The sequence below is a fragment of the Lipophrys pholis genome, assembly GCF_963383615.2.
Source record: "Lipophrys pholis genome assembly, chromosome: 2".
Lineage (NCBI taxonomy): Eukaryota > Metazoa > Chordata > Actinopteri > Blenniiformes > Blenniidae > Lipophrys > Lipophrys pholis.
The window spans coordinates 27,913,509-27,931,342 of NC_137636.1; the positions used below are offsets into that span (position 1 = coordinate 27,913,509).

At 45.3% G+C, this 17,834-nt stretch overlaps 1 protein-coding gene and 1 long non-coding RNA gene across 2 annotated transcripts; one reads left to right on the top strand and one right to left on the bottom strand.

Moving 5' to 3' along the window:
• Window positions 1-5,472: 5,472 nt before the first annotated feature.
• On the top strand, window positions 5,473-7,505 carry LOC308106600. The gene is made up of 4 exons (XR_013935161.1): window positions 5,473-5,975; window positions 6,061-6,155; window positions 6,471-6,547; window positions 6,623-7,505. It is a non-coding gene; the product is annotated as an uncharacterized lncRNA (long non-coding RNA).
• Window positions 7,506-12,359: 4,854 nt separating this feature from the next.
• On the bottom strand, window positions 12,360-16,605 carry bcl2l10 (BCL2 like 10). The gene is made up of 3 exons (XM_080492550.1): window positions 16,589-16,605; window positions 14,528-14,992; window positions 12,360-13,341 (listed from the first exon to the last, which is right to left on the bottom strand). The coding sequence occupies exons 2-3, from the start codon at window positions 14,987-14,989 to the stop codon at window positions 13,219-13,221; spliced, it is 585 nt and encodes a 194-aa protein (XP_080348676.1). The 5' UTR covers window positions 14,990-14,992; window positions 16,589-16,605; the 3' UTR covers window positions 12,360-13,218.
• Window positions 16,606-17,834: the final 1,229 nt, after the last annotated feature.

Genomic DNA, 17,834 nt, shown 5'->3' on the forward strand with positions numbered 1-17,834 from the left:
TAAGTTACCAAAGCAATAATCTGCCTTGAACAACTTTAAATCATATAAAACCTGCATCCCAACTCTGAATGTTATGCAGATGTTGTAAAACAAACACAGGAAAGTAAACTTTTGATTGGTTATTTATTCACCTGGCAGCTGTTTCACTTTAGTTCCTCGTAGCCTGGAGCCTCTTTTCTTTTAATTTCAATTCAAACCGTGTGTAATATGAGATTATATCAGCGGTTAGAAGGGGAAAGTGGTAGAAGTGAGCTTTCTGCTGTTCATTTTTGGAAATGTATAGTTTTCTCTCCACGTCTGACGTCACTAACCTTCGCCGCCGGATTGTTATTACATCACCTAGTGAAAGTGCGGTCAGACGGTCCCAACGGCGTGATCATCTTTCCCTAACTCCTTTAGGAAGCCTCCTAACACCTTTCCTTAACCCCCGTGACGTCATCCATAAGGTAAAGTGGATAGGAAAGCAGACAGGAGGGACTATTGGGAAGCACCCATGATGTTATGACATCATCAGCACGGTGACCAACATTGCTTATTTCTGAAAACACATGACGACATTAACCACACTCATCCAGCCACAGTGTTTTACTTTCATTTCATTAAACCCTCCGTGATCAAAACAGTTCCTCAGAAAATATTGTCCCCCAGAAACAAAGCCTGTCCTACTTGCTGTCCTTCTGCCTGCTGTCCTTCTACCTGCTGTCCTTCTACCCGCTGTCCTTCTACCTGCTGTCCTTCTACCCGCTGTCCTTCTACCTGCTGTCCAGCTCCTTTGCATTTGCGTTGTGAGGTGATTATCTCATAATTTTAAAAAACTGGGTAATTGTTTTTAATGACTTATGTTTCCTCATAATTATTAATGATTAATCTGTTAATTCAGAAAAACAGCCGGTTTTGTTTATTTCTTCATGTCCTTCACGGCATGAACAAAAGTAAATTAATGCTCAACTATGAAAATAAAACAGCAGATTTAAATGAGATGTCGGGGAATGTCTGAGATTATTCCAAAAAAAAAAAAGTTCTGCAGTGTAAGAAATTCTAATCAGATCTTTTTGGAATCGGAATCTCTGATGGCAGCTGAACCACATTCCACAAATCCTCCGACAGCAAGGCTCCATCGTGACGAGTCCACGGGGCTAAAAGTCAGCTGCTTGGCGCAGGAACAGAAACTAAAGAGGAGCGCCTGCCTTGTTGAGCATCGGAAGTAAAATACTAACAATGTGTCCGTTAACTTGTAAACTTTGAGTGTTGAAAGTAGAGCCGGTGATCATTCGTCTGTCCTGATCTGCACTTCTTTATTCAAACTATAAATCAATCAATCACTCCTGCGAGCAGCTTCTAATCACTGATTGACCTCAAATGCATGTTTTTTTTTTTTGTTTTTTTTTGTTTTGCCCTTGTCCTGTTCGGCAGCTTGGGCCAACAATATGATGTGATTGAGAGCCTTCGGAGTCAGAACAGATTTTGGTCTTGCAACAGGGAGAGACCTGGAGTCTCCTCCTGTTGCCTTCTCCGTCAGAAGATGGCATGGCTGCCGTACACGACCGGGGGGGAACGCTCAAAGAGAGAGAGAAGAGAAAAGAGAGAAAAAGATTGAGGGAGGAGGGAGGAGGGGGGAGGGGGTGGGGGGATAACATACAATATCCTTGTTGTGCTACATATATTATTTGCAGTTATCACACTGATCCAAATATTTTCCAACTGTTTTTGGATTAAACCAGCCTGAGCTGCTCTATCTAGACAGTAAAATGATTTCTTAGATTAACCAGCCTGAGCAGCTCTATCTAGACAGTAACGTGAAGCAGGAACATGAATTAACAAAGAGGTGACAACAAAAGAGGAACATGATTTTTAAAGTTTGAGCAAATGATGATAGAGAACAAGCAACTTCAGAAGCACCTTTCGTGAGGAGTGGAAGTGTGTGTGTGTGTGTGTGTGTGTGTGTGTGTGTGTGTGTGTGTGTGTGTGTGTGTGTGTGTGTGTGTGTGTGTCTAAAAGGCAGCAGTGGTTCACCCTGGTTTAACCCAGTGAATTTAATCCGTTAATACGCTCCACACCGCCACCCCGGCGGACGGAAGCCCCCCAGGCCCGGGGAGACCCCAGCGAACCACCCCAGAGAGCCACGTCCCCGCCCAAAAAGCACCCGACGGAGAATGCAGAGAGGAATCCCCCCCAGGCAAGAGGGGCCCACAAGAGAAGGATAAAGGGCACAGGACCCCAGGCCCCGACCGAAGCCGCCAAGCCGAGAAAAGGCCGGAGCAGGGCCCCCGGGCCGAGCGGGTCGAGAGCCCCCCCAACCCCGCCGCACCCCCGGGAACAGGCCCACCCACCGCCCCCCCCCAACCCGGCAAGGCAGAGACGGCCCCAGCCGCCGCGCCCCGGACCAGCCCCGCCCCCAGACCCAGGAAAGCGAAGGCCGGCGCAGGCCCCGGTCGGAGGACAGTCAACTCTACACCCCCAGGAGCCTCATATCCCACCCGCCCCATGATCCTCCCCCCCGGTTTTAATTGAAATACCCAACACCTGACCCACCCCCCACAGACACCCACCCCTGACGCAGACGCAGACGCAGACGCAGACGCACGCACACACACACACACACACACACACACACACACACACACACACTCGGGACGGTGGGGGAGTGATGACTCTCGCCCCCCCAGGACGCCGGCCGGGCCCCCACCCGGCCACCCCGCGGTGTCCCAACCTCCACTAATCCAACAGCAAATGGAGAAGGAGCACCGCGCCCCAGCCCCCCCACGAGCGCCATGCCCAAGGGAGTGCGCCCCCCACATCCCAGCCGCACTCACCCCGGGCCGGGGCGGGACCCCAGCGGGAGGTGCTGGGGGGAGCCACGTCTCCCGCCCTTCCCCTGCCCTATATGTGTGTTGGATGTATGTAAGGGTGTGTCTTTGTGTTTTGAAGAGGTGGATGCAATGTGTGTGTCTATGGTGCGGTTTAAAATTGGGGGGTAGGGGGCCCGGGCGTTCTACCGCTGACAAGCGGCAGAACCCCGAAAGCGGCTTACCCCCTCAAGACCCTGCGTCTTGAGGGGGTGTGGGAAAATTGTGGGTGGTGCAAAGTCGGGGGAGGACCCAGACCGCAGTTAAGTAGCCCGGACCCCCCACCTAGGCACCGCCCCACTGTTCCCTATTGTGGAGTAATATAAGGTGAGGTAAGGCAGGGAGGGTTCTGAGGGAGGGGGTCCCCCCGTCGCTAGGACCTTGGCCCAGCTGGACCCCCCGCGCTGCCCCACCCCACCCCCGAGCGGCCGGCCTAGGACCCGGGGAGCCACACCCCCCCCAACAAGGCGCCGTAAGGGGACCCGGGCAGGGAGCCCCCACCCCACCCAACGGCCAGACAGCAGAGTCTGAGACCCGCAGGGCCCAGTGCGAGCCCAGCCGGAGGCCAGTGGTCAGGGCACCCCCCCTCATTCGCCCACACAGCCCCACCCCCCAACACACACACACACACACACACACACACACACACACACCCACCCATCAGGCCCTGGAGGTCACTCTCAGTCAACCGTCCATCCAGAACCCGGAGCCCCCCTGTCCCCCGCTCCCCCCAATCCAGGAATGAGGCAGACCCGGAGCGCGGCAGCAGGGGCCAACCCGCCCCACCGGGGGAGGGGGCCAGAGGGAGGACCCACCCCCAGCGCCGCAGCGGGCACCCCCGCCGGAAAGGGGGAGGCCCCGCACCCCCAGGGCCCGGACGACCCGCCCCCAACCCCCCCCAGCCGACAGCCAAGCCGGGGCCCGACGCCCAGCCCCCCCACCCCACCCCAGCGGGCCCAACCCCCGCCCAGGGCAGAGCCCCCCCCACACCCCCGCCCAGGACTCCCCAGGCCAGGCCGCAGCCCCCCAGCATAGACGCTAGGACCCCCCCGAGCCCACAGAGCCACCAACCACCAAAGCCACGACGCCCCAACCACCGACGGTCCCCAGAGCCCCGGGGTGGAGCCACCACCCCCCCACAGGGCTACATGGTGTATTTAATTATTGGGGACCATGTGGACTCAAATTGTGTCAAATGATTTTTCCTACAAGCAGACATTCTCTCCAATGTGATGTGGTCTAGAAGTAAGTTTTTAAATAACTTTATATTCAGATTATTTTTGGATTTCCAGTTCATGAGGATCGCCTTTTTTGCGACGCTTAGGGAAACCAGGAGCATGCAGGACTCATTTTTTTCTCTTTTAATTTCTGTGAGATCACCTAACAAGCAAAGTGAAGGTGAGACCGGAATTGGGTAGCCCAGGCATAACGATAAGTCTTCACAAATCTTTTGCCAGAACGTTTGGACTGGCGTACACAGCCAAAGTGCGTGTAAATAGGTATCGGGGAGATCACCTGTGCAGTTTGAACATATGTTAGTGGGAGTGAGCCCCATCTTGAACATCCTTTGTCCTGTGTAATGAACTCTATGAAGGACCTTGTATTGTATGAGCTGTATATTGGGGTTTTTGCTCATTTTGAATGTATTTGTACAGATTTCTGACCAAAACGTTGGGTCTCTGTTGATGTTGAGATCTTCTTCCCATTTGAAGGTGGGAAGGGATAATGAGATATTTGAACCTGACAGGATTGAGATAATTTTAGAAAGAGGTTTAGGAGCTGAGATCTTCAGGAGATTTGTCACTGTCTGAGGTAAATTCAGGTTAATCTGTTCTAGTTTGAACTTAGTTTGTATTATTGACTTAAGCTGAAGATATTCCAGATAGTTGCTTTGACTGATGCCATATGTTTCTATTAGCTCATTAAATGGAATAAAAGAGTTATTGGAGATAAGTTGTTCTAAGTGTCTTATTCCTTTATTTTGCCATCTTGGGAAGTTTATTGGTTTCTTTCTTTGCAGGATGTCGGGATTGTTCCAGATGGGTGTGAGTTTGCAGGGAATGAGTGAAGATCCATTTATTTTAAGAAATTCCCACCAAGCTGTCAGCGACGTGTTTATATTGATGCTTTTAAAGCAGCTGTGCTTTTTAATGACAGGACTGAAGAATGCATGTTTTTGGACTGTGGGGAGGAAACCAACACAGGAAGAACATGTGTCGTGGATATTTTGTTGTTGTTGTCGGTGCTGTTTGGAATAAAGTGTTAAAACAGGAGAAGTTTATTGGGGTCCCCGAGGCCCAGGATCCTGCAGAGTGCATTCGGCTGTCTGCAGGATCGAGTGTGCGTCTCACAAGTTGCTCCTGTGAGTCTTAACCGGTGGGTAAGAGAAGGAGGGGTTTGAAGCAGAACTATTGAACTCTTGAGTTTTAGCAAGAGCAGAGCGTTGACCTTGGTTCCCAGGCAGATAAGGCCTGGCTGGAGAAGGGAGTGAGGGGATGTTTGCTGGTTGAAAGCCAGCTGGAAGAGGGAGTGAACCAAGAGTTGCTGGCTTAAAGCCAGGAAGGTAGGACGTCTATGATGATAAATTATAATGAGTATAAGACACTATTTACCATGACACATGCACACTCATAAACCATAGAAACCTCCCCTCAAATCAAACTGGACTCAATGTTTCCATTATCATACAGTGAAAACTAATACACAGTTTAGATTCTGACGTGCTGACTAGACGCTCTGCGATCTGACTTGACGTTCTGAGACTTTGACACGACAGCGATGAAGAAGAATTTGTTGAGGATCCTTTGTTGAACCGTAACACTACAGCTCACAGGAGACACTCCCCTCATTCCCCTCAGGCCAAAGAGGAAGAAGGAGCCTGCATGGATGTGGACTGTGGCTGTAATTCCACCCGAGCTTTCAGATTGTCATTTGAGAACTCCACCTGATTACAAGAAGTCCGTCCTCCCACCTCGGGTGTGGTTTTCTCCCATAAAAGGTGCTGCTGCACCCGCATCAGGCATTTTCACTCTTTCCACCGGCGCTTCTAGTTTCCAGCTCGCCTCCCTGCCCTGCAGCAGACTCCTGAATCGCCACCGCCGCCATGCCGCGCGTCCATATCGAGATGTCGTAAGTTTCTGGTCTGTCTTCAAAATCAATTTGAGAATCGAAAGTCAGATGAGTATCATGTTGGTTCTTGTGCTTCATGTGACAGTCAGGGATGAGGCTACCCGAACTACTACCAGCAGATCGCCTGCTATGTCGGCCAGATGCCTGGTGTGCAGCTGTCATATGCCTACGGGAGACAAAGTAGGTTATTTTCTGTCTGTCTGGTTAAAAATCGTCACGTTTCAATGCTGATCGGCCTGGATGTTCTGCTCCTGGAGTGATAATATTGTTAAAGTAGTTTTGTGGGCGTGGCACTCCGCTCTCACGCGAGCCTGTTCTGTCTGTAGATGGACCTGATATGAGATAACGACACATACCTGACAGTGTCAGAGTGAAAACACAACTCATGCGTGCATTAAAAACACACTAAACAAACGTCCGGATGGATTTTGTTGTTGTCGTCGTTGTAAAAGAAAAGATTCTGCTGGTGAAGGTTTTCCTGTCCTGTTCTCTCAGACAGCTTCGAGGTGTCGGTGGACGGTAAGTTAATTCACTCCAAGCTGCAAAGCGGGACCTTCCCCCACCCTCAGACGGTGAGTGCGTCGCACGCAGACCCGCTTACTGAATATCGTGAGAACGGTGACGGTGAAAATCCCGATGTTTTCCAGGTGATCAATGCCGTGTCACAGTGCCAACCGCAGGCCGCCATGCAGTCCCGGGGGGGATGACGATAGCTCTTCTCACGGTCACGAGACGGTGAGAAGAGCAGCCGCCGTATTCACACTGAACCACACGCGGTTTGGTTCTTTGTAGGTGTTTCCTCACACACATTTATTTAAAAAAAAAATTAAAAAATACAAACATAAACTTAAAATTTGGCCCGACCGCATGTCTTCAGTGTGAATACGCACCCAGAGCGGAGGTCGACGGAGCAGCTGTGGATCTGCACTTCTGTTAATGACTGTCCACACTAAAAACGCTGGTGGTGTGGACACGAGGAAATCCAGAAGCTTGTCAGCCGATCTGAAGATCTGCTCTCGTCGCCTCGGGCCTGGCAACGGGAGCGAAGTTAGGAGACGAGAAACTATTAATCTACACTTAAATTTCCTTCAGTTTGAATTGACGTGATCCGAGGGTGAAATCGATCAGCGCCACCATGTGTCACGAGGTCGCTTTGTGTTTTATCGTCACGTGGTCTTTTTTTTTTTTACTGTTACGCACCTTTTAAGGCGTGTTGGTCACCAGAATATCGGAAAGTCCAACCTCGTGAAAGAACAAATTAAAAGCACGTCCGACTTGTAACCACCGATCGCCTTGTCGTCCTCACATTTAACCTTGTGCGTGTCCTTCTTGTTTGACTGGGTTGTAACGTGGGTGAGTCTCTGCGGAGAAAACCAAAGTACAACATGAATGCCAGGGATTCTATCCTACTCTGTCGGAGCTTGTTTGACATTTTAAAAGCATCTGCCCGTAAATCATCGCCCAAGTTGTGCAATCTTGTTCATGACAAGTTTGGAAAACAAGTACAATAAACGATCACCTATTCATCTGTTTTGTCTGCTGTTGTTTGGTTTTTTTTACACAATGTCGTTTGTCAAGGCGACGCTAAGAGAGAACTCAGAGGAAACCTTTTGCTCATTTATTCCTCGTTTCCTATCAGATCAAATCTGAGAACAAGAGCTGGGAACTGAAAACTCTTCTCAGACAAACAACCTCCGATAATCATCACAGGCTCGCCGTGACGGAATTTCAATGTAGTGTTTTAAATAGTGGCGCAGGTTTTTATTACAGACTTCACTATAGAATTATAATTATAGAAAAGTTTAGAGGGAAAATAGCAGAATCACATTTAGGTGACATCAAAAGTACCAAAGTTATCCTCAAATGGAACTAATAGGAAGAAGTTGTACAATTTAAAGTTATGGTATTTTAGTTTATTGTACAGTTACATGTGAAAGTACAAAAGGTACTTTTCAAAACCTGCAGCAAGTTTTATTTACTTTTTGAACTTTATTTGATTGTATTGTTATTAGAGGACATTTGATACAGTTTTCTAGAGAAAAACATCTCTGTTCAATAAAAATGTACTTTAAAACCAGATGAGTACTGAAATATTAACGTTTGGTCAACAAACTTAGATATATGGCTGGGACTATTTCTTTTTTTTTTTATTGTTAAAAATAATGAACTTAAAAATCAGAATGTTTGATATTAATTTAAACCTTGTTTGTACTCAATAATAAATTGTACTTCAGTGGGAGTGAAATTACGTCACAAAGAACACAAAGACCTCAAAGTCTGCTCAATGTCTCAGTTAATCAGTTACTCTGGGTTTCAATAAATCTATATTTCTTGATTAGACAGAAGGAGAACAGCAGGACAAGGACCATCTAAAAGAAGAAAAATGCTGCATGAATTCAAAACCACGTTTGTAAAGTTTTATAACAACCAAAGGTCGAGTGAAAGTGATAAAGAAGCAAAGCCGCTTTGTCTTTTAAATATTATCTATTTCTTTCGAAGGTTGAGTGAAGTAATATACCAGCTTTAAAGTAGTAAAACGAAGTAATTTATAGTTTCCTGTCTATCACTTTTGGTTTCGATGTTTTACTCTTTGATCATAAAGGTTTGAGGATCCTCTGCACAGACCTGTAAAGCTGCTTTTTCTTTTGTTGGGCTTTTCAAGCCTTTTTGAGAAAATGTCAGAGGAACACGCCAGAATCACTTCCTGATCAAAACTGACAGTCTATTTGTGGTCATAATTTATTGGCATAACTAGAATTTATTGGAATGCTTTCAAGCTTATGTAGTTATTGATATTTCTTTTTTTTCTGTGAATGAAGGCAGTTTTTATTTTGTTAAGCTTCAACACGTTAACGCTTCGTTGTTGTCATGCGATCGCTTCAACACTCACTCAACTGATGATTTGTTAGGTTCCCAACGTATCAATACGAATGTGATCTTGGTATATTTGTCAGTGATTAAAAGTTATATAGGCCCATAAATGTCGTAGATAGTACACAGCAAATGTTATATTTAAAATGACATTTGCCAACAAAATTGGACGAGAAGGTTATGTTTTTGTCTGCGTGTATTTATTTATTGAATTGAATTGAATTGAATTGAATTGAATTGAATTGAATTGAATTGAATGTATGTATGTATGTACTGTATTTATTTATTTGACTAACTTTCTGCAAAAACTACTCACCCGAATTGCCTGAATTCTACAAGGATGATTTGTCATCATTCAAGGACCAATCGATTAGGTTTTGGGACGTTAACGGCAAACCGTTTCCGAATAAATCCCAAAAAACGGCAAAAGCTTTTTTACCGTACAAAGCGGTTGGGAGAGGCACCTCGTGGAGGATTCGGATTCCTTTCCTGGGGCTCACCCACGTTCCTCTCGTGGAGGGACAAGAGAATTCATGTAACTGACTGAAAGACAATAACTTACTGTCCTTCCAACAACTGCAGGATACATTCAATATTCCCAAAGATCCTTTCTGTGGTTCTCTACAGATTAGGCCTTTTGTGTCTTCACAGATCACTTCTTCCGCTGCAGACGTGCAGAGAGATTCCTTCTGAAGTGTGAAAACAGAAAACAATTCATAGCATCATTTTAAGCACTTCCTGGGTCTTCCGCTACATCCCATCTCCCAGGCATCTCTCATAAATGAGAAAAAGACTTAAACAATCAAGATGTTGAGGATGATTGGCAAGCATCCAAACACCCGATCACATCCGTAACTACTTGTACTCGGTTCAGATACTTCACAGGTTGCATATAACTCCTGTCATCTTCAGTAAGACTGACCACTCCTCTTCACCTCTTTGCACTAAATGCAACTTGGAAAGGGGGACGTATTTCCACTACTTCTGGGAATGCAAATTCATGTCGAGATTTTGGTCACTAATTTCAAAAGAAATCAGTGGGGATATTTAAAAAGACAATTAATAAAGACCCCAGGGGGTTTCCTTCCGTCTAGAGACCTACATCTCTGCACGTCACACTATAAGCTGTTTGAAAAACTCCTTTTAGTTTTTACTGCAATACTGGGTGAAAACTCTCCCACCTAGTGTCACTATCTGGTACAGGGAGATCATTATTATCCTCCCTCATGAAAGGCTACAAGCTGCAGCAAAGGGTAAAGATCAATTATTACTAATAACAGTTTGGACACCTTTCCTAAATAATATACCCGCAGATCTAAAAAATCTGCTACTGAGGGGCAGACAGTTTTCCGAATGGAATAAACTGTTTGTTTAAATAGACAACTTCCTGTCTGGTGGGTTTTTTTTTGCTTTTGTTTGTATTTTCTGTGTGCATGAAAACAATAAAAATGTGTTTTAAAAAAAAAAAGAAAAAAACCTGCATAATAAGCTATATTTTTGTACCTTTAAAAAAATGAAGTATTCACCTTCAATTTACTATCACAGAGGTCAAACAGCCCAATAAAGAACCAAAACATAATGTGTCTAAAATGTTCCGCTTTTTTGCAGCAGTTCCCAAAGTGCACAAGCTTCACTCATATTTCTGACAGAGGATGTGAGAGGAAAAGTGTCGGCTGTTTGTGATGCACAGCCGGAGCAGCACAACAGGAAGCAGAGAGACACAAGAAGTGGTCGTGGTCTCCAACACAAACAAACACTAACAGAGAAATGAGAAGCAGATCCAGGATGAGACGAGAAGACGGGAAAAACTGTTTTCATGCATTTCAGGCAAATTAGTAACTGAATGTCCAGCCGGTGTGAATGTGTGTTTCTGTGTTGTGTGTCCTGTCCAGTGTGTGTTCGGCCTTTTGACTGAGCTACTTTACAACTTGTTACTTTATATTTTTGATGAGAAATATCTCCACTATTATTCAAAGTACTTCATGAAGGACTTAAGTTCTGTCACATCTATTGCAATATGTTGGGTATGTATGAGTGTTTGTCATGAATTAATGGACGTTTGACACGTTGTCGATTCTGTTGTGTATAAAAGTATTGTGTGAAGTTCTAGTTCACATTCTGAACCTTTTTCCCTTCAATCATTCACTTTTAGACCAGGAACTTTTCTTGTCTTTTGTTTGTCGCCATGATGAATCACTGCATTCCTGTATTTCTAAAGAAGCTGAAAAACTAGAGATGGACAAGATGTCTGAGCCTCGTGTGGCCGTCGCTCACCCACACTGACTCACTGTCAAGTCATTCGCCTCAACCTCACCCTGAACCTCACCTTCAACCTCACCCTGAACCTCACCCTCACCCTGACCTTAAACTAAGTCATTTTCCTCACGGGAATTTGATTTGAGTTCAACAGATTGTGGTCAGTGGTAAATACAGATCTATATTTATACAATTATAAATAAGATGAATATTTCATGAGAACAGAAATCCACAGTTAAGTCAGTCAGGAGGAGTCAAACTGTCCTGACAGGAAGTGGAAATGATAAAACTGCTGGACAATGGAATATGCTCCAACATACCTGCTTCAGTGAGAGAAGCTTCTAGTCTGTAGGGGGCGCTGTAGCTGTAAGGTGCAGTTCAGAAGACTGAGTTGAGAAGCAGCTCTTGCAACAACAAAAAAAAAAAAAAAGCAAAAACCTAGGCGCTTGAGCAAAGCGTACTTTGTGCTATGGAACATTTCTGCAACAAGAGTACTTCTATTTGTATTTGAATACAATACAGGGGAACAAATCCTCAGTACTTTTTCCATTTCTGGTATTATATAGACATATTACAGAAAATCCATTCATACAATCTGAAGGTAATGGAGGACTGGCCACTGACTCTGCTCTACAGTATTGAGATCTCTTGTTTAAGTGAACTCATCAATTTACTTCAGTAAATCACTAAACTAATCACTAAACTTTTAGCCTCACGTTTAACTGAAGGCAGGACCAATAAAATAACCTTTAAACATCAACTCAAGTTTTACTTTCTCAAGAAATTAAAGTGTAATCTGAAATCTTGCATCACCACAGAAAATGGACTGATCCCGTTTGTAAGACCGTTCAGCTTGTATTCGGACTCTGATCATGAAAGGTTCCATTGTGAACACCAACTTTCACCTCTCAGCTTTGTTGCCGTCTGCTGCCCAGTTCTCCCTCCCCACCTTCAGACTAAAGTGTACAAATGAGGAACAATCATAAGATCCATCCTCCATCTCCCAGGACTGAACCGTCTTGATTTCAGCTCACATGTTTGACTCCTTGGTTTAAAAGGCAGCGCTGCCCGGAGCTTTAAATCTCTGGTGTAACTGGAGCACTGCGCTGGCCAGAGACGCTCCATCATACCTTATTTATGACAAAGTGTCTGGACATAAAAGCAGAGTCATTCACTATTCATATTCCCTGGCACGCCACAGTCAAAAAAATCTTCAGTAATCAGGAGGAAAAAAAAAACCCACGCCACACAAAGTCTACGATCATTTCCTTTTATTACAAAAACAGTGATGAATAAATAGAACAAAAACAATGTAAAAATATAATGTTCAAGAGTTTTTGGGGGGTGGGGGGGTCGTCGCATCGCTTTGTTCCAATAGCAATAGGTTTGAAGTCAGATTGGTCCCTGGTTTGGTCGATATGAAACGTCTCACTACGTTATAGCACCATTGTGTGGTCGTCACAGCAAACAGTGCAGCTCCGCTGACCGAGCCAATCAGACGGTTCACATGAACGCAGGACGAAGAGTTTAGCTGCAGAGCGGTTAGAAAAAAGGGCCACTGCTTAACGCTTTCATTCCATATAAATATAATATATTAATTTATACATTGTACACTAGAATGTCTCTATACCACGTACACAACTCGGGGAAACACGTGAAGTGAAAAGGCAGCTGATCATTTTATATATTAAAAAAAAGAAAGAAAAAAGAAACAACCTGTGGGCAAACTGAAATGACGTCTTTTCACTGCACAGTCGACGACACACACTTTGTAAGCGACGCGATTCTGTGCAGGAGCCTGTGCTTTAGTACAAGACCCAAGATATGCCGGCTGATGTCACTCGCTCCAAAATTTCTCAAGGCATTGAAATGTGTTTTTACAATCTTAAGGAGCAAGTGACACGTCAGTAAGGATGTGTGCGCGCGCGTGTTTGTGTGTGTCCGAGTTTGTGCAAACATTCAGTCGATGACATGAGATCACAACCCTGAAATCACAACAGATTAAGCCCGTTTGTTGCAGCATTGCGGTTAGAATCCAAAATGTCTACGCGGTCGTGCCAAATGAACCGAGGACGTGGACACGTGGGAGAGCGGGGTGGGGGTGGGGGGGCGTGGCCTAGCGCACCAGGAGGAAGGTAAGCCCGGCAAGGCCCACGCCAGCAGCAGCAAACAGCGCCGTCTTCATGGACGAGTCCTGGCTCACGTCTCTGGCAGTGCGGGCGAACGCACAGAAGCCTTCCTGCAGGAGGAACGAGGAGGAGAAAGTTTGATTACTCAAGAGAATTTTATTTGCTGCAGCCAGTTTATCCTGATTCTCAGGAAGTCTGGAGCTCCGCTGCCTTAAATGTGGAAAACACGCTACAGCCACAGCTGGTGTAAAGTAGCAGCGACAGAAAGAGCACCATTATTTGGAAAAACAAATCAAGGCTTGAAGAAATCGCTTATTTTTATGGATTTTTACAGGTTAATGAGCTTGGTGCGGCCACACATGGGTGATGCGTTCAGGTGCATCACGTAACTCCAACCTTAATTTTTATCCCTTTTTAAATTCAGTGGGTTTGGCATATATTCAGGTGCGATCAATAGGATTGTATTCAATTCCAAAACAAGATTAGCGCGCATCACCTGATCTCATGTTTCTGGTCTCACTCTTTCGCGTTATGTCGTTTCATGCAATCACAAACTGCAAGGTTATAAAGAAATGTTGCCTATCCTAATTCGACTTCTCCCGTTGTCAAAGGTTTTAAATACGAGGTTGCTTCAGATGCTGTTCAAACACTGCGGCAGCTTTGTTTCAGACGTTGGAGCAGCGAGTGCACCTGCTCTCAGCTCCAGGTGTTCTCGCCGCTTCACAGCTGCTTGTTTTTCCAGTCATACTGCGCTGACTTTGTGCCGTGCCAAACTCAACACACTGAGGCTTTGACTGTTACTACAGAGTCCATCTGGCCGGGCCCGTTAGCGTCTGTTGAAACCAGCTGCCAGCTGAAGGAAGGGGGAGGGGGGGGGGGGGGGGGCATTCACTGGAGCAGACCTTCAACCAATGAAGCCATCAGTTGGTTTGTGTGACTTTAATCCAGGCGGAGCGCATCACAACTGAACCATTTCCAGTCAATACAGAAATGAGCTGCTTTAGAAAACAACCGACTCCAGCCCATATGTGCTCCATAATGGAGCCCGTCTTCAATCGCATCATCTCGTCATTTAAAGAGTGAAGAAAAGCACATTTTACTGAAACAGACCTACATTTTGAGTCAAATCACACTTGAAAAACCACAACAGGAAACAGACGAGATCACATTAAACTGGGTGGTTTCCATTGGCAGGTATCTATTGCAGAAATAAAATCTACTTTCACTTTTACAATGGTGTATCAGGACACTTCTTATCTGCAGTATCTGTGTTTACTCGCATCAGAAGAGACTCACCCATCCGTCATTCTCCAACATCCAGTCTTTCTTCTCCCCTCCCAGGTATTCAGCTATGGTCTCCGCCAGTCCCCTGCAGGTTACGGACTCCTGTCCCAGTTCCTGACGCTTCCCGGGGTCCAGCCCCGGAGTGGCGTCCCTCTGCACCAGCAGACGTCTGGCCAGCACCCCAGTAAAGGTGAAAAGGGTAACAACCCTCCCCCAGTTCAAGTGTCCATCGCCGACCAGCTCCCCCATGACCCGCCTGAGGCTGACGCAGGGGTCCGGCCCGCACTGCGTCAGGAAGGTCTGGGCCAGGGACCGGAAGTGAGCCTGGTGCTGCTTCTCCAGCTCCTGGGCCATGCGCCTCATGGCAGCGGCTGACTCGCTGGGAGGTGGAGGAGCTGGACATGGGCTACTGCAGCACAGGGACAGGTAGTCCTCCGCCAGAGCCAGGGTCTCTCTCCGCAGCCCACACGACATTTTCTATAAGAGAGGCACAAATTTTTTTTTTAAATCAATAATTCCTTATTTTATTGATCCATACAATCTGCTAACCAAGTCAGAAAACACTCATTTACAGTAAATGATGGTAGGGATTACTTAAAATTATTCCTCCCATAAACATTTCATACCAGAACGTGCACTCTCCTGAGTGCAGAACTTCTCCAACGCCACATTTGTTTGCGGAACAGAGTTAGCATCACTCGAACGTTAGCTCATATCGATGCTCACTCGCCTGTCAGATAGCAACATCACAGAGAAACACTTGAGCGGTGGCACACAGATAAACCACTACCTGAGTCAATGTGCTTACACCGGTGTTTCTGGACACTTGCCAAACCTAAATATTACAAGCGTCTCCATGGCAACAGACTGATCTCCATGAGATGCCTCTTTACTCGGATTTATATTGAATTATATTTTCTTGGCAGTTATTTAGGATTTGCTCGGAAACAGTTAGCCGTTAATGTTTTAAAAATCTGATGGATTGGTCCTTAGATGATGAGAAATCATCCCTGAAGTTCTCCTGCAATTCAGGTTGAATGTTTTCTCAGAAAGTTGGTAAAATACATACATACAATAAATACACGCAGACAAAATCATAACCTTCCTCCAACTTCCATTGGCGAAGGTAGTAAAAACTGAAATTAGTGATGGCGAAGCAGGGCAGCTTCACCTGTATCCACAGGTGAAACAATCAGACCAGTCAGTGTTTGAGCTTTGTTGACCTTTATCAAAACTTAATCTCCCTCAGAATCCAGCTTCCTCCTCATCAACATGTAGATATACAAGCAGGTGTGATGCGTTGGCTTGTATTAACTTTTACTATGTTAAATGTCTCGATTCAAATTCTTAAATGACAGTGCATTTATAACTTGAAGCTTCAGATTGAGTGAATAATTTTACACTTGAACTAGTCAAGCTATATTCCTCGTTTAAAACCATATTTAACGTCCCAGGGCGACACCAGTGTGATACAGGAAGATTAGCACTAGTTAACAGATATGTGCTCGTTATATCAGCTGATACAACGTTATCCTGGAACTGAAACGTGTGTAATTCAAATACGATGAACAGAAATGGAAAACGCTTATCATGCGGGGCGTTTGTGGAGTTTTAAAACTGTAGCTTGTAGCACCGGGTGTCATGAATGGACTTAACAAGACGTGCGAGCGTCAGTTAGCTCAGAGGGCTAACGCGGCGGACGGATCCAGTCTCATGAAGCTCACGAGTCACGACGTTAAACCATAACGCACAGATATTGACAAAACTGGAGCTTTAACTGGGCATGATGTTAATAATCAGCGTGTGCGGCGGTTCGGTCGGTCGCTTGGCCTCCGTCACGGATGTGTCAGCCGAGGACACAAAGGAGCGTCACCGGGCTGCCAGCGGCTAGCTGAGCTAACGGAGCTAACCGGGCTAACCGAGCCACGTACACGCACTTTAACCCGCTGCAGAGAACCGCAGCGGGGCCCCGCGGACACAGCGGCCCTTTCCCGAAAACACACTCGCATTCGGGGGTTGAAAATCGACGGTTTATCGGTGCGTAAAAAAAAAGAAAAAAGAACAAAAGCTCACCCTCCCAGCGATATCAGACTGCTCTGAGCACACACAGACGGCGGAAGGAGAACCTCGGAGCACTTGCGGCATCCCCCCCCAGCTGGACGCTCTTTTATTGGCTCCGCCTCCGCACGAGCCGCTGCACGCAAAAGCCCCGCGGTGTTCCACGGAAAACACGCGCCGGAACTTCGCCACATTATATGTAAATAATTCACATAATTTTCATTTTACTTCCACTTAGACTCACATGATACTATATTTTGTTATTTTTTTCTTGTATAAAAACCCCAAATATGTTGTATATTTCATGTATAAGATATATATTTATAAGTACTTATGAGAATATTTGTTATGTTATGTTTTATTCAAATGTATGTCGTCTGTTGTCTTCCAGGGAACCCACGTGGATCATGTGAGAAGATTCTGGGTCTCCTAGTGTGGAGTTTGCATGTTCTCCCTGTGCACGGGAGTTCTCCAGGAACTCCAGTTCCTTCACAGAGTAAAAATGTATTTGAGGCAAGGCAAAGCAAGTTTATTTACATAGCTCCAATCAGACACACCATACATCACAATGCTTACAAGGATATATAGAGGTAATACATTGAAACAAGCTGATTAAGCATCCTAATAAAAAGAGCTCAAGATTATGAAATACATCAAAACAAAGCGATTCACAAAATCATCAAATGGAGGACAAATAAGGTTAAAAGTTTTATTCAGCAGGAGTGGTGTGTTGATGGAATGACATTGGTTTTGGATTGTAAAAACTTTAAATATGTTCATAAGATAAGTAAAATCTATTGTTTTATGGAAGGCCTGAGCAAACAATATTGTTTTAAGGCCTACTTTAAAAGAAGTGAGTGTGTGAGCAGTCCTCAGGTACTCATGAAGTTTGTTCCACAAGTGAGGAGCGTAGGAACAAAAAGCTACTTCTCACTCTGGAAACACTTGTTATTATGAGAAAGTCCCTCGTGATAATGGTGAACAGCTCAGAAATAGATTTTTCTACTGTAGCTGCTTCACGTTTCCATGTATAAAGATGTGTCTTATAAAGAACAATTACAAGGGTCAATCTGGAAAACAACTATTAAGTTGGAATTGAATAGTAATCCGTCTTAAATGTGTTACTGCAGGCCCGTCGAACTGAAAATTTGGAGTTATGGTTGCCTTCCTGTCAATATCTAACATCTAAATTCACAGTGTTAATCATTCACAACTTTATTGTCTTTTTTTTTAAATTTGTCTCTGGGCTCCAAGGAATGCT